We start from the raw sequence: 23,816 nt of genomic DNA, 5'->3' as shown, positions 1-23,816 counted from the left end.
ATATGAAAAAGCATGAACAACCTACCCAAAGAAAAATGATATAAAACTTCTTGATGGATAATTTTACATTTCAGCTTCTGATTCCCATTCATCACTGCTCTGAAGTCTTATTGATTTACATCCATAAATATTATGCGTATATTTAAGTATGAGGGAAACTGATGAATATTCTAAGTAGAAAGCTTTGCAGAAAACTATCCATGACTTAAATCATGTATTTGGAGTGGTGAATAAAATCAGCTTTCACTGTCTCTATGGAAATACCCCAAAATCTAAAAAGTCACATGAATCATTCATGTTATTTTCCTTAACAGTAAAGAATAACTATGAAAAGACATTTAGGCAGGAACTCTGAGGAAAACTTGCCATGTATTTCTTCAGACTCATTCAAATCATGTTTTAAAAAATCAAAAGGGGGTTGGGGTATGGATTAGTGGTAGAATGCTTACCTAGCATGCATGAAGCCCTAGGTTCAGTTACCAGCACAGAAAAAAAACAAAAACAAAACAAAACAAAACAAAATCACTACTCATTTTTGAGTCATTGACCTTATGGGAAAATGCATTATACTTTTAACCAAGATCATAAATGTTGCAGTTGACTATGACACCATGATTTCTGCCTCCTAATATTACCCTGTGTCACCCACTGAGTGTGGACTGCACCTAGTGACTTGCTTCTAATCAATAGAATATAGCAAAAGTGATAGGATGTCACTTTTGAGATTAGCTGGCTCCAAGGCAGAAACAGCATGGTGAAAGAAAGCCACTCAGCTCATGGCAGATGGGGAGGGGGGCGGGGCTGGGGAGAAGATAAAACTCTTCCAGATTATGTCCCTAGTGACCTTCTTCCTCCAGTGAGGTCCTACATCTTAGTAGTCCATACAGCTATGAGTGGATTAATCCATTTGATGAGGTCAGAGTCCTCATGATCCAATCATGGCCTAAAAGTCCTACCTCTGAACCTTGCTACTTTGGGGATCATGCTTTCAACACATGAGCTTTTAAAGGGGCATTCAAGGGGCTGGGGATATAGCCCAGTTGGTAGAGTGCTTGCCTCACATGCACAAGGCCCTGGGTTCAATCCCCAGCATCACTGAAAAAAGGTAAAAGTGGGACATTGAAAATCTAAACCATAACAGCTGTCCTATGGAGAGGCCATGTGGCAAGGAACAGAGAACAGACTCTAGCCAAACATCCTCTAGAAACCGACTGCTGCCAACAATCACATAAGTATTATTACCTGGAAGGATGCACTTCCAAACTCATACTTATGAGTTTGGAAGTGCATCCTTCCAGGTGAGGCTCATAACTTCAGTCTTGGCTGATACCTTTATTGCAGCCTTGTAATAGTCTCTGGGCCAGAGAACACAGCCAAGTTGTGAGACACTGTGATATAATACATGTTGCCTTAAGGCACCAAGTTTTGGGGTGATTTTGTTATATAGCATATAGTTAACTAATACAATAAGATTTATTTAAATATAGCTTAATGTGACTTACCAAGTAGTTATTGATGGAGAGCATTAAAATCTACTTTATTTATTCATTTATTTTTGTGTTGCTGGGGATTGAACCCAGGGCCTTGTGCATGCAGGGCAAGCACTCTACCAATTGAGCTATATCCCCAGCCCTAAAATCTACTTTTTAAATCAGATTAAAATATAGCGGGCTGGGGATGTGGCTCAAGAGGTAGCGTACTCGTCTGGCATGCGTGCAGCCCGGGTTCAATCCTTAGCACCACATACAAACAAAGATGTTGTGTCCGCCGAAAACTAAAAAATAAATATTAAAATCCTCTCTCACTCTCACACTCTCTCTCTCTCTCTCTCTCTCTCTCTAAAAAAAAAAAAAAAATTAAAATATGGCTCCTTTCCTTTCTCTCTCCCTTTAAAGGTAAACACAGAATCAAAAATATATTGACAATATTTAGGAGGTTACGTTAGTTTCCTATTGCTGCTTCAATAAATCACAATCACATCACAGCTTCTATTGTCCTCCCTGCTTCTCTATGACTTCTCTGTCTTCATTTTTCATGTATACGGACTCTTATGATGACACTGTACCTACCTAAACTTATCCACTTTAATCTCTCTGTATTAGTCAGCTTTCCATTACTGCCACAAAATACCTGAGATAATTGACTTTAAAAGAGGAAAATTGATTTTGGCTCATGACTTCAGTCCATGCTCAGTTGACCATTTTGCTTTCAGGCCTGTGGCAAGGCAAAATATCATGGCAGGAGTACACAGCAGAGCCTTAAGGCTGCTCACCTCATGGCAACCAGGAAGTGAAAAAAGAGAAGGATAAGAGGACCCAGGGTCCCAATATCTCATTCTAGGACACATGCACAGTGACCTAATTTGCTCCCATTACACCCAAGCTCCTAAAGTTTCTACTACCTCCCGATAGTGCTACCGACTAGGGACCAAACCTTCAACGAACATAGGCTTTGAGAGACAGTAATCCAAAATATAACACTCTCCATCTCCAGAATCTTCATTGAGTCATATCTGCAGAGTCCCTTTTGCCACATAACATATTCATAGGTTCTGGGGACTAGGATATAAATATCTGGTGTGTGTGGGGGGCATTAATCTGCCTACCACAAAGGAATTGACTATACGTACTCTAAATAAATTATTTATTTACCTACAAATATTCAAAAGAAAAGTTATAAGGTGGGTCAGGCATGGTGGTGCCTGGAATCCCAGTGGCTCAGGAGGCTAAGGCAGGAGAATTGAGAGTTCAAAGCCAGCCTCAGCAACTTAGCAAGGCCCTTAGCAACTCAACCAGACCCTGTCTCTAACTAAAATATAAAAAGGGGCTGGGGATGTGGCTCAGTGGTTAAGTGACCCTGGGTTTAATTCCTGGTACCCACAATAAAAGTTATATGGTAAAAGGGAAACAAAAGATTCACAAAATCCAACTTTTTCCATACTACAACATGTCTCCATTTTTAACATTCCATATCATGCTTTTAAGTACCCAGAAGCAGAGATGTTATGAAGGAAGATGGAGAAAATAAACAGAGTGGCTACTGAGGGCCACACTTTGATGTAGTCAGTCAGAAGACAAAGGGGACATGAGGACCAGAAGGCATAAATTTCTTGGAAAAGATTGATACTTTTCCTAGAAACACAGATTTATGTCCTTCATAATGTATGATGACTGATAATATTATCTGTGTATCAGTTTATTCAAGAAAAATCAGATTGCCTTGCAAGAGATGGTAAAAGTCACTATGAAAGAACCATACTTATTCTTATTTTAGCCAAGAACTAATATGAAAAACGTGTGGCCAATATGAAAGGAATCTGGTACTGTCAGAGACTCGACAAATTAGATTCTTTGTAAGTGATGCACAGTCCAGCTCAATTTCTGATATCAACTGTCTTCCAAATCATCACTGTATAAAACATCTGTTTCTGTGAGATTAGCACAACCCAACAGAACTGTGCCTAGCCCAAAAGAAATAAGCAATGGTAAAAATCAATTCTAATACTATTTATGGGAAGGAATTCAGATAAACCCTATCCTGATTCATGAAAAATGGTTCTGGGCTCCCTTAACAGGGTTTCCCTTGGGACATAGGCATTTTGTTGGTATCAGGGATGGGATGGTAGCAGTATGTACTTCTATTTCTATCCAGTTAATCTGGTAATGATACAACCAAGTTGACATTAAATCAGACTCCAAAGTGTATGCCAAAAGCCAAACATAACCCAGATATCCATGTCAAATCCCTTTACCATGAGTAACAAAAATCATCAAAATATTATAAACAAAACATGTCAAGGATCCAGCCAATGCTCTTCACAGTTCAAGGAATATTTGATGCAACAAAGCATCCAAATAAAATAAATTAGACAGTCCTTGGAGTTTGTGGTGGAATTTGACCTGAAAAAGTGCTAAAAAAATAAGTAAATAAATAAAAGACAAAGGGTAACCTTGAGTTGAATGACATCATAATAAAATTTGTACAGCATAAGGTTATATCCAGTGTGTCTGACTTCAGGCAGCTGAGATCATCAAATTTGCAAATAAATACTTTATAATACTTGAATTAATTAGACAAGTACTAGATAGTAAAGTACTAGATAGTACTAGATAGTAAAGTCTCAAACGTTGAATTTGTCACCTAATTCAATGGAAGCATGGATGTGTGGGTGCATATGAGAGAGAGAGAGAGAGAGAGAGAGAGAGAGAGAGAAACAGTGAGCACACATGAGAAATAAGAGAGAGGGAGAGAGACTGAAAAAGATGGAACTCACTAACTAGAAGTAATGTCTTAGTTTTCTTGCTTCAATCCCTCTAAAAATGTGTTTGTAAACAAATCTTAGGTTTAAAATTCATAATGACAAGAAAATACCAACACAGACTTGCAAATGGGCATACACCCATTCTCTCATGAGGCAATACAGGGGTGACAGCTAAGAGCAGAGCCAAAATGAACATGAACTATATACCTTCTGCTGATGGGGTCATTGAGAAACTGTAATACTGCTGATAGAAAGTAGAGCTGCTGGGCCAGGTGTGGTGGTGCACACCTGTAATCCGAGCAGCTTGAGAGGTTGAGGCAAGAGGATCACAAGTTCAAAGCCAGCCTCAGCAAGTTAGCCAGGCACTAAGCAACTTAGTAAGATCCTGTCTCAAAATAAAATACAAAATAAGGTTGAGGATGTGGCTCAGTGGTTGAGTGAGTGCCCCTGAGTTCAATCCGTGGTGCCTCCCCCCCCCCCAAAAAAAAGAAAGTAAAGCTGCCATTTTTTACTGTGATCTGACAATGTTTTTTAAAATTAAACATGTACAAACCTGTGACTATCCCTGGAAACCTGTCCCATTAAAATAAATCCCCATATGGGAAGACAAATGTAAAAGGGTGTTTACTGCAGACTAGTTTGCAGTAGTCAGATGCTAGGAATAAAGTGAATACCCACTGATAAGAAATAGCTAAATGCATCATCGTAAGCCCACAATGTAGAACATCACTGCTAAAAGGATCCATATGAGTAAATTAGGAAAGATTTCCACAAGGTATTGTTCAGTCAAAAAAAAAAAAAAAAGATGCAAAAAAGTATAATGTGACTTCATTTTAGTAAAGCAATGACAAAATAATCCTATATATGTGTATATCTGCATGCACACATATGTTAATGTAGAAAATAAGTGTGGTGATAAATATAGCAAGATTTCATTCCAGGATATATCTGGGCTATACAGAGAGAAAGGGCAGTGCTACAGGTGGATAAAGGACAAAAAGGATGAAGGGAAGCGAATATCAAAAGTAAAAACAAAAGGGCTGGGGATGTGGCTCAAGCAGTAGCGTGCTCGCCTGGCATGCGTGTGGCCCGGGTTCGATCCTCAGCACCACATACAAACAAAGATGTTGTGTCTGCCAAGAACTAAAAAATAAATATTAAAAAACTCTCTCTCTCTTTTCTCTCTCCTCTCTTAAAAAAAAAAAAAAAAGTAAAAACAAGGACTGGGGATATAGCCCAGTTGGTAGAGTGCTTGCCTCGAATACACAAGACCCTGGGTTCAATCCTCAGCAACAACAACAACAAAAAAGTTGGGAACATGGGAGGAGAGGAATAGATGAACTCTAGATAGGGCAGAGGGGCTGGAGGGGAAGAGAGGGGGCATGGAATTATTAATGATGGTGGGATGTGATGGTCATTATTATCCAAAGTACAGGTACGAAGACACGAATTGGTGTGAATATACTTTGTATACAACCAGAGATATGAAAAATTGTGCTCTAGGGGCTGGGGATGTGGCTCAAGTGGTAACACACTCGCCTGACATGAGCAGGGCGCTGGGTTTGATCTTCAGCACCACATACAAATAAAATAAAGATGTTGTGGCCACTAAAAATAATAAATATTAAAAAATTCTCTCTCTTTTAAAAAATTGTGTTCTATATGTATAATAAGAATTTTAATGCATTCCACTGTCATATATAAATAAAAAAATAAATAGATTTTTTTAAAAAAGTAGAAGCAAAAAATATTATACACAACAGTTAAAGCACATAAGCTCTTACACTTACTATCATAAAACTCATGTATAGTGTGCATTTAAATCTGATGAACAATGACCTTGAGTGTAACCTTTTGCTTTTCTTTGTTTTTGCAGTTTTGGGGATGGAACTCAGGGCCTTGCACGTGCTAGGCAAGTACTCTGCCATGGAACTACACTCCCAGCCTTAGCCATTTTTAAAAATAAAATTGACCTTAAATACTTGAGAGTGTTCTAATGATTCTTTGGATTTAAATGTCATCTCAAAGGTTAGCCTTCCGTAGCCATACCTATATCAAGCAAAACCTGCGTTGCAATCAAGTATGCATTTGTTCTTAAGTAACAAAGTTCAGAATTTGCCTCCAGAAATATTGTGAGTTAATAGGGGCCAGAAGTCAGGAAATATGGGTAATTTACTTGCCCTACCTCATCCATTAAGTCTTGACACGGCCTTGACCAAGTTTCAAATGTGCCTTGGTGTCTACACTTGTAAATTGAGAGGTATGACCCAGAAGGTCAGGCCCCAACATTCTATAAATTCTTCCTGCTTTTCTTAACTTGAAAGGTCCCAACATTTGCTAATTTAAACATCATTAAACATCAATAAATTTCATAGGATTTTGTGCTGAAGTTTATAAAGAACAGCATTCCAGAGAAAGTAGACCCTTGTTTTCTTTCTTTCTTTCTTTCTTTCTTTCTTTTTTCCTTGACAAGATTACTAAACCTCAGAACCCATCATACCTTCAGGAATAGGTTGGGAATGCTTTGCTCCTTGGTCCAATTTGAAGTCCAAATATAAGGTTGGTGTGCGAGTGTAAACCTTGGACTGAAAAGAGAAAGGAAACCATCAGCATTTTTCTAAGAATAAGGTCACTGGGTATGGAACCCAGGGACTCATACATACTAGACAAGTACTCTACCACTGAGCCACACCCCAGCAGAATAAGAGGCCCTTCTGTAATAGGTCCAGGCTCAGATTTATTACATTTATGGTTCCTCCTAGGGAGGTGCTATTAAGGCAGGGTGGGCTGCTAATATAGCTCCTCTTAAGGGTCTTGGTCTAGAAGTTAGCCCTCCTAGCTTTACAAGCTAATTGAAAAGAATAACAGATGTCTCCCTACAGCCACTTCCCAAATATGGCCCAATGTGTATGTACGTGTGTATTTTCATATTACACACACACACACACACACACACACACACACACACACACACACATGCATATATATAAAACTTTTTTTATACTGGAGATTGAACCCAGGGATGCTTAACCACTGAGCCATAAGCCACATCCCCAGCCCTTTTTATTTTTTATTTTGAGAGAGGGCCTTGCTAAGTTGCTTAGGACCTCATTAAGTTGGTGAGGCTGGCCTCAAACTTGTAATCCTCCCACCTCAGCCTCTCAAGTGTTGGGATTACAGGCGTGTGCCACTATGCCTGATCCCCAGTGTTAATATTTTACTGGCTAAAAAGTTACTCCACATTTCTCATTTTTAATCTTCCACTTGATATAGTAATTTATCTCACATCCAAATGTATGGTTCTTCCCCAGGACTCCATAAAGCCATTTCCACTTTGAAATTCGAAAAAGTGGCTTATATATATTATTTTTTCTCATTTGGCTCTTTTGCCCAAAAAGTTAGTCTGCTACTGCTGGCTTGTAAAAGCACCAACTCCAAATATAAGAAAGGCAAAGTTTTGGAGAATTTTTCATCGTAAATGGTGTCTTTGATTCCATCAACAGTTAAGTAGAGTTTGTGATTCAATATAATGCCATACAGAATCATTGGTGCAGACCAAAATATAAGGGGATTAGCACTTTTGCTATAAACTTTATGATGTCTCATTACTTATCACAAAGCCCTAGTGGCTCTAGTTTATCTTTCTTTTCTTTTCTTTTTTTTTTTTGTAACTTAAAAAGTCATACAAAAATTAGGGGCTGGGGTTGTGGCTCAGTGATAGAGTGCTCACCTAGCATGCATAAGGCACTGAGTTCGATCCTCAGCACCACATTAAAAAAATAAAGATATTGTGTCCACCTAAAACTAAAAATAAATTAAAAAGAAATTCACACAAAAATGAGTTAGCTTGTCAAGGATGTGGAGTAACTGGAATGTTCATACACTGCTAATGCAGTATAATTTGGTACAAACACTTTGGAAAACTGCTTAGCGGTATATAGTTGGGATGAATATATGCATAACCTTTGAACAATCCAACTCACAGGTGTATACCCAATTTAAATATTCACCTAAAGACATGTACAAGGATTTTAATAGCAGCACTGTGGATAATAGATACAAACTGAAAATATCTCATATGTCTGTAACAGCAGAATGGATAAATGAATTGTAATGCACTTATACGGTGAAATACTATACAGCCGGGAGGATAATAAACCTAACTACATGGAATAAATCAGAGCAATCTCACAAGCAAAATATTGAGCAAATGAAGCAAGCAGCATGTGATTTCATTCCTGTAAGGTTCAGAACAAGATGGAATTAACCTATGGTGTCAGAAGTCAGAAAAGCATCTACCTTAGGAAAGATAGTAACTGGATAGAGTTTAAAAAACGGGGTTTGGGGGCCACTGGAAACATTCTGCTTTTTGATCTGGCTGCTAGTTTCATTGGTGCGGTCACTTGGTGAAGAAAATTCTCTGAGATGTACACTTGATGTGTGTACTTTTCTGTGTTTATATTTTAATAAAAAAAACTTACTTTAAAATGCATTTATAGGGCTGGGGTTGTAGCTCAGTGGTAGAATGCTTGCCTCTCATGCATGAGGCACTGGGTTTGATTCTCAGCACCATATAAAAATAAATAAATAAATAAATAAAGATATTGTGTCCAACTACAACCAAAAAAAAAAAATTTTTAAATGCATTTATAGCCAGGCACGTTGGGGCACACCTGTAATCCCAGCAGCTTGGGAGGCTGAGACAGGAGGATTGTGAGTTCAAAGCCAGCCTCAGCAACTCAGGGAGGCATTAAGCAACTCAGCCAGGCAGTAAACAACTCAGCCAGACCCTGTCTCTAAATAAAATATAAAAAAGGGCTGGGGATGTGGCTCAGTGGTTATGAAGCCAGAATTAGATAGGCAGTCAGCCTAGATAAGTAAATCGAGTCAGGTTGGGTCAAGGAGGACAATTTTGAGTGAGTCAGGGAAGTTGGAGACTGTCCCCTGAGGGATTGAAATGTTAATTACTTCAGAGTCCTACCCCACCCTTATCAAGAACCTGCCCCTGCTCCAACCTGTTGCTAAGGTAACCTGTCCCAGGAATTGTCCCTCCCTACAGGGAGCTATAAGGTTGTTAATTAATGTGTCCTGGGCTGCTCCATCCTGCCCTTCCCCCTTCAGCCCACCTGTTTCCCACCTTTTGGCCACCCCACTGAGCATTCCTGGGCCTAGTCACCTGCACAGGAAGGAGAGAGATAAGGGGAAGAGGGCAGGAGAACACAGGAAGCCTAGGACATATAAAAAGGGCAGAACACCTCACCTCTTGGGATACCAGGATACCAACTATGGCCCTCTTCTCCCTCGAGGGAGAAGTCTATGTTACCCCTTTCTAAATAAACCCTGCTTCATATGCTTGCCTCGGCGTGCTTCTCTAATGTTCAAACTTCAACATGTAAGGAAGCAGGACTCTAACTAGCGGTATCAGTTAAGCACCCCTGGGTTCAATCCTCAATTCAATCCCAAAAAAGAAAAAAATATATATTTATAGCTGGACCCAGAGGTGCATGCCTGTAATCCAGTGGCTCCAGAGGCTGAGTCAGGAGGATCAGGAGTTCAAAGCCAGCCTCAGCAATTTAGAGAGTCTCTAAGCAACTCAGTGAGACCCTGTCTCTAAATAAAATACCAAATGGGATGTGGATGTGCTCAGTGGTTCAGTGCCCTTGGGTTCAATCTCTGGTACAAAAAAAAAAAAGCATTTATACATACACAAAAAGAGAATATAGAACCCAGAATTATTTACCACCATTGATAAGGACATAATTTTGCAGAGAATAATTAGATAAGTTCCATGAGAACAAGGACATTCATGCCTTTATCACTGAATTCTCAGGGGCAATTTATCTGTCACATAGTAGATATTCAACAAATATTTATTTTTTATTTATTTGGTACTAGGGATTGAACCCAGGGGTGCTTAACCACTGAGCCACATCCTTAGCCCCTTTTTTATTTATTTTTTTTATTTTGAAATAGGGTCCCACTAAGTTGTATAGAACTCACTAAGTTGCTGAGGTTGGCTTTGAACTAGTGATCCTTCTTCCTCAGCCTCCTGAGCTCCTGGGATTACAGATGTGCACCACTGCACCCAGATTCAATAAATATTTATCAAATGATGTTTCACAATGGAAAATCCCATGTATAGTAATATATTTTTGACAGTATATCTAGGATATTCATCAATATCTTTATATGTAGCAAAATGCCACCTTTCAGGACAAGTGAATTTAGTATGGTCTGTACATTAAATTAGAATTATAAATTAAATAAGTAATGTTGATTATCAGTAGACCTTTTTCCTTTCTTATGTCACCTATCAAGGCTTTGAGCTTTAAAATGGTCTGGTAGCAAATTCTACTCCATGGTTGTGTAATTATGTTAAAATGAATCCAAATGCTATCTCTAACTAAAATGAACTAATAAAAATAAAATAAATAAAATGGTCTAATGGGGTTTTACATGGCTTACAAGGTCACACTGCACTGGTACAGCTTCAAAGACTGGCAAGGCAAATTCCCCTGTGCATACATAAATGAAACCAGAAAGATCTGTGACATCAAGTGCAACCCAGGGCCAAAGATTCACAATCAATCTGAAGAGCTTGAAGCATACATAAAACAAGGGCAGCTCACAAGGGACACAGGATCTAGGATCATTAGGTGATTAGGTGTGCATGGTACCATCTGGAAAGAGACTGGTGGTTGTTTTTTTTTTTTTTTTTCTTCCTGGTGAAGACGTCTAAAGTTACCTCTAAAAAGATCCAGGGTAAACTTTACATAATATCAAATGACTCTTCAACTTGGGCAATATTAACTTTCAAACAAAGGATGCCTGTTTGGTTTAAGCATCTTTATCAATCTCTGCCCCAATGGCAGATGCATGTCTTTGCCTACAGCAAAGAGATTAATCACAGAGAGGTTCTTGGCTGATTATTTACTAGTATTCTCTCAGAATATGGAAAAAAATAACCTTGAACTGATATCAGCAGTCTCTGATATTGCTTCCCCTGCTGACTAACAAAGTTTAGTTCATTCATCTGAAAACTTTGTAGGGACACTTGCTGATGTTTAAGTCTACTTCTGGGTTTGAAGTTCTGGGTCAGAAAATTAATGTTTTTCCTTCATACTTTAATTTGTAAAAATTCTCTTTTAATTTCTCAGACTGGAGTTACTGAGAAGTGAGCTGGGGTGAGGGAGGACAACTAGGACAGTGGGGAGCTAGTGGGGGGCCACTGGTTAACTCCCTCTGTTTTGCCCTCAGCTTTAGCCATAAATCTTGCCCTCCTGGGCTGGCTATTTTTCTTCTTTTATTCCTGCCTTTAGCTTCTCAAACAAAGCCACATTATCTCAAAACTAGTAATCTACCTAAGACTACACAAATAAATGCAGACACACACACCCAACCATGCACACATAGAGCATCCTGTTTTCATTTTATGCATCCATTTGAAAATTTTAAATGAAAATCAAGAACTTTGTTTGTTTGTTTGTTGTTGTTTAGCACTAGGGAACTTTCCCACTGAGCCACATCCCCAGCCCTTCTTACAATTTTTGAGACAAGGTCTCCCTAAGTTGCTTAGGGCCTGGCTAAATTGCCGAGTCTGGTCTCGAATTTGCAATCCTCTTTCCCCAGCCTCCTGAGTCACTGGGATTATAGGCTTGCACACTACACCCAGCAATGAGAGATATTATAAAGCCAGAAATATATTCTATTGCCTCAGAGTGTGAAAAAGGCTAAAAGGAATTTTTAAATTGATTTTAGAGGTATTTTTCACTACATCTATATCCTAAAATAGAATTCTGATTCTAGTATTCTTTTGTATTGAAATTTGGATCACTGAGGATTTCAATATCACATGTCTTGAGTAAATGACTGTCCCAACCCCTCTAAACTAAATGTATATTATTCTACTTAATTTATAATAAGATAAAACTCAGTTGAAAGCTGTTCCCATGAGTATGTGAGTAGATGCACACATATATACAAATATACACATTTTTTGAAAAGCAGGTCAATTTTTTAAATTTTTGATCTTCTATCATAACTCTGTTGAAATAGCACTGTAAATTATGTTCACTTAACTCAAAGATAAAAATGACAGCCTCCAATACACTTTGAAAAACCTGGATTTAGTTTTTCTATTACATACACTGCTGATTTCCAAGCATAAAGAAATATCAAAATTTGGTACATTCTTTCCTGTATTCTGTTTATTTTTATGTATAGTATTAAACTATTAATACACCCTCAAAGTGGAATGGGAATTTAAATAAATCATTGATTTTTTGTTGAAACTTAGCTATCAATTATCTATTTCCATAGGATTGAAACAAATTGGGCCATGGCAAACTAAAATAGAACATTCCTCTACAAATCTGTTTCAGCATGGACAGAACTAATGCACTTAAATTCCATCAGTGAAATTGTTTACTTTCTCCTTTTCTCTGTTTTTGTTCTGATTAATAATGCTTGCACAGGTACTAAAATCCCAAACTATTCTTCCTTCTTCTTTCTTCCCATTTCATAATTCTTGGTTGAAAGTATTTAGGAGGGCTGAGGTTGTGGCTCAGATAGAGTGCTTGCCTACCATGCGTGAGGCACTAGGTTCGATCCTCAGCACCACATAAAAATAAAATAAAGATATTGTGTCCACCTATAACTAAAAAATAAATATTTTTTAAAAAGAAAGTATTTAAGAAACTTTCCTTTAAAGAGTTTAGTCTATATTTGAAGAGCCTAATGACTTATAATCACATGGTTCAAATAACATACAAGAAAGCTTCTAGAACAGAAGTAATGTAACTCTTCATAAGAGGTTAAGGGTGAATTTTCCTAACCTACAGCAACAGGGGTGCTACCAAATGCAGGAGAGCCTTGTGTCTCTTTCTCTATAAATATGTCAGAACCAAACCCTTAATGAGTCTCAGACACCATTCCAATAACAACCACAAAACAACCAAGACAAAACTAGGTCTATAAAATCATTTCCTTCCAAACTCAAACTACCTTCATTTTACGTCCTTCAAAGACTTCCCAGTTACCCGGGCTTTTAGTATGATACCCTTGTCAAGCTGGCTTCCTTCCTCTGCTTTTATTCACAAATGTGATCTTAATTAGGAGATGAAATTGCTTCCATATGGAAGCCATGTGGCTTTAAAACATCTTCCCAAGAAAAAGAGTATGCTACATTGCTATATGTGAGCGTGGCAAAGGGAATATCTTGAATTCTGCCGCTGCTCCCTTCACAAGATAACTGCTGCCCATTTATTCCTGAGTGCTACTGCTTCTGTCACCAGGCTGTCCTTCCTAGAAACAAGTGGAAACAACTTAATGCCCATGTCAGAGCTGTAATAAATGCTTTCACATTTCTTTGGGGGATCTATTTCACAAACTATAATTTAGTGACTTTTCAAGAAATGCACTCAAATTCTCAGTCTAAGAGCATTTGCTAAACAAATTAAGTAATTATACTAAGGAGTTCCAAACCCCAATATGAAGAAAGAAACAGTGTTTCTACCTGTTCCTAGATCTTTACCCTCCAGCTGAGCCATCCTTCTAATGATGGGCATTATGTTTTACGGGTTTTGAGTGTGTGTGTCATTGCTAACTTGGGACCAACATTATTGCATGTAAATCTCTGACCGCATTTCTGATTTTTCCCTTTATGGAAAAATTATGAGTCTAAAGGTCTAGACAATGTAGCCCAAAGCAAATTGGTCAACACAATCATCTGTTTAAACAGAATTTTATTGAAAATGTCTAAAGCTAGCCACTCCTTTTTCTAGTCTTGGAAATTTTGCTATACCACAGGGCAGTTTTCAATTCCTTCTGTTGGTTTGGGTTTCTTTTCCCCCCATTGTTAGAAGATTAACACATTCCAATAAATTCCCTATTATTGCGCATTTAGATGTTTTTCCTTGTCAAAAAACAGAGAAGGGAAGAACTAATTGCAGAAAAGAAGGGGAAAAAGAGGAAAAGGAAAAAATCTGAAAATCTTTTAAAAATGGAAAAAAAGAAAAGTAACTTAACCTGAAAAAAATGTTACAGGTACCATCTCCATAGTACAAATAACAATATTGCAACAATGTGTATCTAGAAGTAATTGTTTTTTTAGCAAATTATTATTTTGATCATTTCTTATGCTAAGTGACTTTCTCCCTAATTGTTTTTGGTCAAGTCACTTGGCAACTACCTGTAAAAAAGTACTCATGTTGTCAAAATGTTGGTCTGCTTATTTTTAATCTCAATTTAAAAAACACAAAATTGGTATTTCCTTACTCTTTAAATTAACTATTAGTTTAGATGATATTGTTACTCTTGATTTAAAAAATAGTATTCTTAGTATAAGAATAACAATAGCTAAATATATTGAGGACTTAACATGTACCAAGCACTGTTCTACAGACCTCACGTATATTAATTATGTTGCTTATACTTCCCCCTGTTATTTTTTGGTACTGGGAATTGAACTCAGGGGCACTCAACCACTGAGCCACACCTCCAGTTCTATTTTGTATTTTAGTTAGAGACAGGGTCTCACTGAGTTGCTTAGCACCTCGCTGTTGCTGAGGCTGGCTTTGAACTCGAGATCCTCCTGCCTCAGCCTCCGGCCACTGCACCCAGCTATACTTCCCTCTTAATAAACTATCTGTTACATACATATACAAAATGATACAATGAAATCCACTATTCTGTATAACTTATATGCACCAATAAAAAAACTATCTGCTCATTAACCTATTTAACTTTTCATTCATTTATGAATTCTCTCATTTGGAAGATATTGATTGAGAATCTATAATCTTCTTTATCACTATTATGTTTGCACATACACTTGGGTTTATTTCAGGTAGGTTATTTTCTGCCAGTTACAAAGAGCCTCAATGGAGATGACCAATTAATAGAAGCATATCTACTATAAGAGGAGTTCGTGTTAACATCTAGCACCTCTCCCATGGCCTCCTAGTCTCCTCAGTTTTCTTTCTATCAACTTTTCACCCTCATGGTCTGTTGGGCTTTGTCCTGGGAACAAAATATTTCAGCACAGACCTATTCTCTCCACCACCATACATACTCAAGAAATTCAGTACCAGATCCCACAGCCCCTGCCTGCAAAACTATCCCTTCCCTTTTTCTTGAAGATTTTAAGGCTCAGGGAAACATAAAGTAGATTTACCACCTAATTTAAAGCAAACTTCCAACTCTTCTTGTTTAGAATAAGCTAATGCTCTTCAACAAAATGATGTTTTCTGTCCTCAATCCCAAGCACTCTTATTTCTGAATTCTTGATTATTTTAAACAATTCTGATAAGAAGTGGGAGAGATTAGTTTCCATCCTCAGTGCCAAAGGTACTGTGGGAAGAATTAAAACCCGTAATGGTATTTTGACATATACATGAAGTGTTACATAAAGAGAAGACAAGGAACTCTTGGGCAAAATGCCAAGCCTCTGTGCAGGGTGGGAGTTAGAGAAGAGGACCAGAAAACATTTTGAACCTCTATCAACCGTGAAGGACTGTGGACAGTCTTGAGCATCAAGCTGTCCAGCTGACCAAGAATTTTGAACATCGCCAAATTATCCTCAGTCTAGTCTCCATAGTATCATTTACTCAAGCAGCCCTTATAACACTCCAATCCTTCTCCTCTCATCTTTTATTTATGGGAAGGGCAGAGAGAAGAGAGTGACTAAAGGGGAAGAGAACAAAGATGCTGATAGGAAATTAAGCTAAAGACATGTTAATTATGAAACTGGACTGTGATTTTATTTTTTCACTCTTTGAGTCAGCATCCTTGCCCAAAGATACAGATGTTCTAATTTTTTGGAAAATTAAAACCAGAGAAAGCAAAAAGGTCCATCTACCTATAACCCCATAAAGGTAACAGTACAATAAAATCACAAATGGCCCCTAAATGTGCTAGCAAGGAGCCTTCCTATCCCTTAGCTCCAATCCATAGGTAATATGTTCCAAGTCTGAGTCAGCAAACCTATTAACTGATGCTAGAATATTCTTCATAGGGCTTTGCAATATTTTAAATCTCTATTAGCCACATTTGGTGTTTGCTAAGAATTTTTTAAGAGTTCTTGCAAGAAAATGCATCAAGGTGTAACATGACAAAATTTTTGGGCAAAGACAAAATTACATAGAACTCTGGGAACTGATACCTTTGTATGGATAGGATCCTTTAATTTAATGATAAAGGGGGAATTTACTATAGTACAAGACTTCTCCTAAGTGACTATTTGCAGAAACAGGCAGGATCTGTGCTTGAACAGACATGTGTCTAAGGGTCCCCTTTTGATGTAGAAAGAGAAAAGGATGTTCATTTTGAAGCTTCCTTCCACAAAAATGAGATAAAGCATTTCCAAACTGGAGAGAAACATGGCCAGCAAATTTAAGCAGAAGGGCTGAATGGTGTGATAAGGAAAGGGCAATGTGCCAATAAAATGGGGCAAAATTCAGGAAACCTGTCTTTAGGTCTAGTCCCCTTCTGAAATGAACTATGTGACACTGGGGAAAACTTTTTGCCTGGTTGGACTGCAGCTTTGTCATTTATCTCAAGTGTGTTGTTGCTGCCTGACATTCTGATTCAAATGGAGGAGCCCAAATGAAATGGAAGAGGAGGTATTGGTTGGCTTGGAGATGCATCTCACTCTATCAGAATTCTAGACTCTTGCTTCCTAAGAACTTTGTTTAGGTTCTAGTACCCCATTACAGCAATGGAGAAGCTGAACGAATGGAAAGTTTCCTAACCAACTATTATATACATGGAGCAGAGATGGTTCCATGTATATTGGGTAAAAATGGCCCCCATATTGCTTACTTCTCCACAGCAGGCTAAGGCCATTAACCCAAAGCCCACCGATACCAAATTCAAATTCTCAAATAGCTTTAAATATATTCTGAATAAACAATTTTAACCATCTAGAACCTTCATATTTCTAACCCTGACATCTCTACCTGACATCTGCTAGCCAAACTACACCCAAATTCTGCTAGCCAAAAATAAGACAAACTTTACATCTAAAAAGTACCCCAAACTGCTGCTATCCTTTGGAGTTCTCTGGTCCAAAGACACCTCACCTTGCTGTTAGAGACCCCACTTTGCTGTTGAGTAACATTACCATGACACATAAGTTCCCCTCTCTGACTTTCCCCTCTCCCTCAGGATATCTCTTGCCCTATTTTCCTTCCCACTGTTTCTGGAAACTCTTCAGCTGTGAGGGACATGACCCTCTCATGCAACCTTGTCCAAGCACTGCCTAAACTAATTTTGTGTTATTGCCTCTTATGACCCTGACTCTTCTTTGATTAACCACCAAAACCTCAAACTTACTCCACCAATCTGTCTAAAATAAAGTATTCAAATAGATTCGCAAAGTATCAAATATGGCTTCTTGTATATACAAAAATGAGAGGAAGTTTCCAGTTATTCAACAACGTCTCAGAGAAACTGCAGAGCTGATCAAATCTGCTAAACCGCTGGGGATCTACAGGAGTCAGTATCTATTCCCAATTCAGGAGCGGGCTTGTTCATGAATTCCTGGGTAAGTAGGAAGTGGTAAGCTCCTTAGCAAAATTATAGATGATGGTCAAGATTTCCCTCTGAGCCCTTCACATATGTCTCTCAGACTCTATCTCTAATGTTGCCATAGCTGAAGCCTGCTCTTAACACAAAATCTGATTTATACCAGGTTGTGCTTAACGTGTAAGGACCTGGGTGAGCTTGTGGTTAGAAGTGCAAACTCTGGAGTCAGTCCATCTAGTTAGAATCCCAGATTTGTCACTTACTACATATGTAACCCTGGGCAAGTTGCTAATCTCACCTGTTTCCATTCCTTATTTTATTAAGTTGTTCGAAAGAATCTGATTGACCCTTTTTATATGCCTCCTCAGAGTCTCTTAGCCTCACTAGCTCCTGAGATGGAGATGCCTGGGTGCCACTGCGGCTACCATTGCTGAGATCCACTGCCTTAGCCCCTCCTGGCTGACTGCCAAGTTTGGATACAGCCTTAATTACTTCCACCTCCCTGCTACAGCAGATCCAGGGCCTGGGTTGAACCTGACTGTCCCACTGAGGCTCTGGATTACTTCCTCCTCATCAAGACTTCAATGAAGAATTAAGCCACAAGATGTGGTAAATTGCTTCCTTGCTCTGATTTTATTCCATATTATTTTCTGAAAGCTAATAATATAAGTCTAAGTAAACATAGGCTTTGCTTCTGGCAGCTACACAGTATTCTACCTCATAGAATCTCTATATTTTACTTATCCATTCCCTAACTGATGAACCTGTATATCATGGCTGACCACTTTCTACCACCTATGATACTAGGATGACTACTGTCATATGTCTGCTTGGTGAAGTTTTGGTGAAACAAATTTCCAGGAAGGAATTTTGCAGGACATGCCTTATATGCAGTTAATTTTATTGAGTAACGCCAGCCTGCTCACTACAAAGAATATAATCACAACTGCCTGCCAATCATGATGTTGCCATTTCTTCCCAACCTTGCCAGCACTTGTCAGTAACCAAGTTTCTAGAGTAACCAACCTCTAGAGCTTGGATGTTGCTTGTGCAACGAAATTTCATGGAATCAGGGCTGATATTGTAATAAATGTGTCTTCTGTTACCTGTTGGGACTATTTTTTTAAGTGAGATAAATGCGAATTGAGGTGGAATGAATTCAAGTTTGGCAGAATTATTGGAGACATATCTAGTCCCGGGGATGCAACCCTTGCTACGCTGCTTAGAAAATCCTTGTTCTACTCAAGCAAAGGAGGATTAAAATTGGGTAAAGATGCTTTGGTACTTTATTTAGAAGATAAATTTTAAGTTAATTTCTTTTGACTTGATTTATAAAGACAAGGAATTTTTGATCTGAACTTTATTTCATCTTAGATGATAGGAGAAGTTTGCCTTCAAGCTTGGGATATTTTACTATTGACGTAATTTTTATGCTGCTACTCGAGCTTCTCATATACCACTCAACATGGTTACAAATAATTTAGCAAAAAAAAAAAAAATAGAATAGGAAGTGAATGTGCAGGCTAGAATACAATGTCCCTTGCTGTAAATATAATGAAAATACTCTGTATTCATTTCAGATCCTTCTGGGGTACAACCAAGTCTAGAGAGCAGAAGTTAATTTTGGTGGGAGGAGGGCCACACTGACAAACTTCTCATCTCCCTCCCTGAGGGGACAGTCACCACAAAGTGTCAAATCTAATATATTAATAAAACATAACACTAGGGGGATGTTAGGGGGAGCCTCCAGACCCCTCCCTAATGTCCTGATGAGGAAACACTGCTAGATGCTCTCTGCCTTCCTCAGTAATCCCTGGGGGTAGAGAGCCAGGGAAGAAGGAGGTAAGATGGGGTTGGTGAGGGTAATTCAAGGAATTGAGCATGCTCAGCTCAGTTCAGACCCAATCCTTCCAGGCTTTTTAATGTCTCTTTCTCTGTTTTTTGGCCACGAGATAATAAGCATGCCTCTGAAGATGCCTATGACCCTATAGCTCTTCCTGGACATGGGGGGGCCGGTATTAGAAAACCCAAAAGGTCTCAGATACAAGTTATGTGCTCTTACCCAGATTCAATTGGTAATAGAGATGATACTTGCTTCCCTATCTGGCCACCTTCTCAGTCTACCTCTTAGACCATTCTGAATTTGAGAGGGGTAGAAAGGAATAGCAAATTTTGGTTGTCTCCTCAACCTCAATTCCCCACAATTGACTTTTACCAAATTCTAGGCCCTCTACAATGTCCTGGTCTGCTTCAGTGCATCTGGCTGACAGAGTATCAGTTAAAACCTAAGAAAACATTTCATGACAGTCACCAGGAACTCTTGCTCAAAACTTCTGTTGGACTGATAAGTAACAGATGGCCTCAAATCAGTATCTCAGCCAAGTCTCAGTAGTTAGTCAGAGACACTCAAAGTCTCCCAAGGCAGACAAAGACGTAGGTGACTATGGACATCTGACAAGGAGAGCTGCCACAGCCAAAGTGGAGGCTGCTTGGAAATAGAATCTGGTCAGGACTCAACTGGCAGAAACAGTAACTGGTGTGTGTGTGGCAGGGGAGGGAAGGGCGGGCAGTGTACAAGAAAACTGGTGGAGAAAAAGGAGAAACGAACAAAAATCAATGCTAACGGAATCAAGTTGGAGTAGAAAAGTTGCTGGGTTGTTTTTCTTACTCCTTTTAATAGTTCAGCTCTCCCTCTCTTGTGGACCACTTATTTGTAATTACAGAATAACAGAAGAGCTAGGGATATAGCTCAGTTGATAGAGTACTTGCCTAGCATGTGCAAGGCCCTGGGTTCAATCCCCAGCACCACCAAAACAAACAAACAAGCAAACAAACAAATAACAGAAGAAGATGGGATGACAAAGCCAGAATTACTTTTAGAACCTAGAGATACAACAAAAACTAACCCAAGGCAAGTGTTTGAAGGGGGTAGGAAAGATGATCCTTGGTTTGAACTTCAAAATCACTTCCTTTAAAAGGAAGCATTTAAATATCTCCAACTAGAATATTACTCAACCATAAGTAAGAATAAAATTATGGCATTTGCCAATAAATGGATGAAAATGGAGACTATTGTGTTAAAATTAGCCAGACCCCAAAAAAACAAAGGCCAAATGTTCTCTCTGATACGTGGATGCTAAAATACAATAAGGAGGGGAGAAAAGAAGTTCATTGGATAAGTCAAAGGGAATGAAGGGAAGGAAGGGGGATGGGAATGAGAAAGACAGTAGAATGAACTGGACATAACTTTCCTATGTCCATATATGAACACATGACCAGTGTAACTCCACATCATGTCCAACCACAAGAATGGGAAGTTATTTTCCATGTATGTATGATATATCAAAATACATTCTACTATCATGTATAACCAAAAAGAATTAAAAAATTCAAATGAATAAATAAATGTCTCTAATTGGTATTTATAGTTGGTCCAGGAAAGAACTATGAATATGATGGTTTCCTTCCATGTTGTTAAAAATGATTATATGAAAGCAAAGAGAACAAGGAGGTTTTTAACATTTCCAGAAAAAGAGTCAAATTATTATTATTTCTCAATTAGCAAGGCCAAGTTGGACATTGATGTATTCATGTTCTAAGCCAAATATAACAACTATATTCTCCACAGTAAAAGACTCTGATAGTAACATGAGACTGTCAACATACTTTATATACATAGATATGAAAAATCATGCTGTATATATGTATAGTAAGAATTTTAATGCAAAAAAAAACAAAGTACATATATGAAGACATGAATTGGCGTGAACATACTTTATATACAAAGATATGAAAAATTGTGCTCTATATGTGTAATAAGAATTGTAATGCATCCCCCTGTCATGTATTTAAAAAATAAAATCAATTAAAAAAAAGAATAAACATTTATTTTGAAGGCCTTCTTAGAGCATTTCTTTAATCTTCATATAGGGCTGATCCTTCTACTCTATCTTCCCATTAACCCACCACAATTACTATTCTGGGGGCTCACCATAATATACTCATGTTACCAGTTGATGTGTCTGTCTTTTTAATTGTGACCTTCCAGCTCCTTGAATTTTTCCAACATTTTTCCCCATACCTTCACAGGTCTTGCCTACTATTGGCCCTCAGTACATGTGTGCTGAACTCAACTGAACTAATGTCATAACTTCCCAGGATGCGCTCCAGGAAATCCTTCCAATCTCCCCATGGCTGATATGGAAGTCCTTCTAGTAATGGTAGGTTCTTTCAGTTTACTCATCTCCTTTTACTAAACCAAGCAAATAAAAAACAATCCCTGGATCTGTAATGGATGATAAAAAGGATTCCCTGTGATTTTCAGATCACACCATGCTTCTCTTTTAACAGAGTAGTTACTTCAATGATTTTGAGCCCACTTGAGTTGAAACTTTGAAATATTTAGCTATCCTGGAGTGCCTATACCTGTTCTGTAGAATTCTTTTTAAAAAATAGACTAATTGGGGCTGGAGTTGTGGCTCAGTGGTAGAGCACTTGCTTAGCATGTGTGAGGCCCTGGGTTCGATTCTCAGCACTGCATATAAATAAATGAATAAAATAAAGGTCCAGCAACATCTGAAATATAAAAATAGATTTATTAAGGTATAATTTATATACCATAAACTTTCAATGCTTCAAGTAATCAGAATTATATCTGACACTAAATTTGCTTATCATATGCAGTGTAAGTTTGGTCAAACAATTCAAAAGCTACATGCTCCCAAGGATTTTTCCTTTGGTCAAAATAAAGTCTTATGTTTATAATTATTAACAACAGAGCTTTATATATATGCTGATACCAGTTTTTAAAATACATCAATCTCAACTTTTTAATACAATATTCTAGAGTCATCTACAGAAAGTTCATCTACAGAAAGTTCTTTGACACTATCCTATATTTTTTGCTATGGTTAGAAAAAATATGATGTGCTCCTGAGGAAAGACTTATTATATCCTAAAAGGCAAGCCTTGCCAGCCAAAAGAGTGATTACAACAATATGCTAAAATGTCCACTCACCTTTTTTTGAAGGTGACATCTTGGTTTTTTTATAGTTTTCATTATGAATTACACTAAGGTGTAATTTTCCCAGCAAATTTATAATCCTGATCACTAAGGCCAAGGATGTATAAATAGAACAGAATGTAACTTCTGGATTAAAAATGTACCTATCCATTCTTCATTTACTGGCAGAAGAGGGCTTGTTGACACCATTGGAATGTACTTCCTAGGTGACTGGGTCAACAGGGACATCTTGAAGGAATAAGAACATCTGGCACCCTTTGTGCACACCAAGAATGGTATTTCTGGGGTGAGTGGGCTGCCCTGGGCAAGAGCAACCTTTTGTACAGCTGATTTGAGCAGATCTTGACCATTGTTTATTTGAACATTCCTAACTGCAAATGAAGTGCCAACTATGGCTGCCTACCACAGCACAAGTTCTTTGAAGTTGCTGGGTGCATTTCTTTGGTATTCTCTTATTTACTAAGCAAGACTAACAACCTAATTGTGCCCATTCTCAATGTTGAATCAAAGCCAAGTTTTGCCCTTGTCTGTGGAATGATGCTGATCATATGCTCGGGCCACCTGGCCTGTTTTGGATAGGAACCATACAATAAACTGTTCCAAGAAATTTGAGATGAGATAGGACTACCTGAACCTCAAGCCCTGCTATTTAAAATCTTCAAAGAGAGGGATGCAGGAACATATAAACCATTATCAAACAATCTCTGCCCTTTCTATTTTCTTTCTTTCCCTCCCTCCATCCATACAAGTAGATTGAATTCTCCCTCCTCTGGACTATAATGGAATTTTTACATACTCTTACTTTAGGGTTTCCCATGTCATATTATAGTTCTGATGCTTGCTTGCTTCTCTCCCCACCCTCAGCTATGAGCTTTTTTGAGGACTGTGGTTGTATCTTATTCATATCATGTTTCCAACGTGCATTAAGTGGGTGCTTAATGACTGAATGAACAGAGATCCCAGAGAAATGGGAGAAGTATACAAAATGAGAAGTGCCAGTCCAAAAAT

General features: G+C 38.2%; 1 protein-coding gene across 2 annotated transcripts in view; it reads right to left on the bottom strand.

Moving 5' to 3' along the window:
- The window catches only part of Pir (pirin), a 105,264-nt gene that overhangs the window by 38,002 nt on the left and 43,446 nt on the right, over window positions 1-23,816 (bottom strand). For both annotated transcript variants that reach the window (XM_005315992.5, XM_005315991.5), the window contains exon 6: window positions 6,762-6,846. In XM_005315992.5, coding sequence (XP_005316049.3) covers window positions 6,762-6,846 — 85 coding nt within the window. The remainder of the gene's footprint in view (window positions 1-6,761; window positions 6,847-23,816) is intronic.

The sequence above is a fragment of the Ictidomys tridecemlineatus genome, chromosome X (assembly GCF_052094955.1).
Source record: "Ictidomys tridecemlineatus isolate mIctTri1 chromosome X, mIctTri1.hap1, whole genome shotgun sequence".
Lineage (NCBI taxonomy): Eukaryota > Metazoa > Chordata > Mammalia > Rodentia > Sciuridae > Ictidomys > Ictidomys tridecemlineatus.
This window is presented reverse-complemented; position numbering and strand designations above follow the sequence as displayed.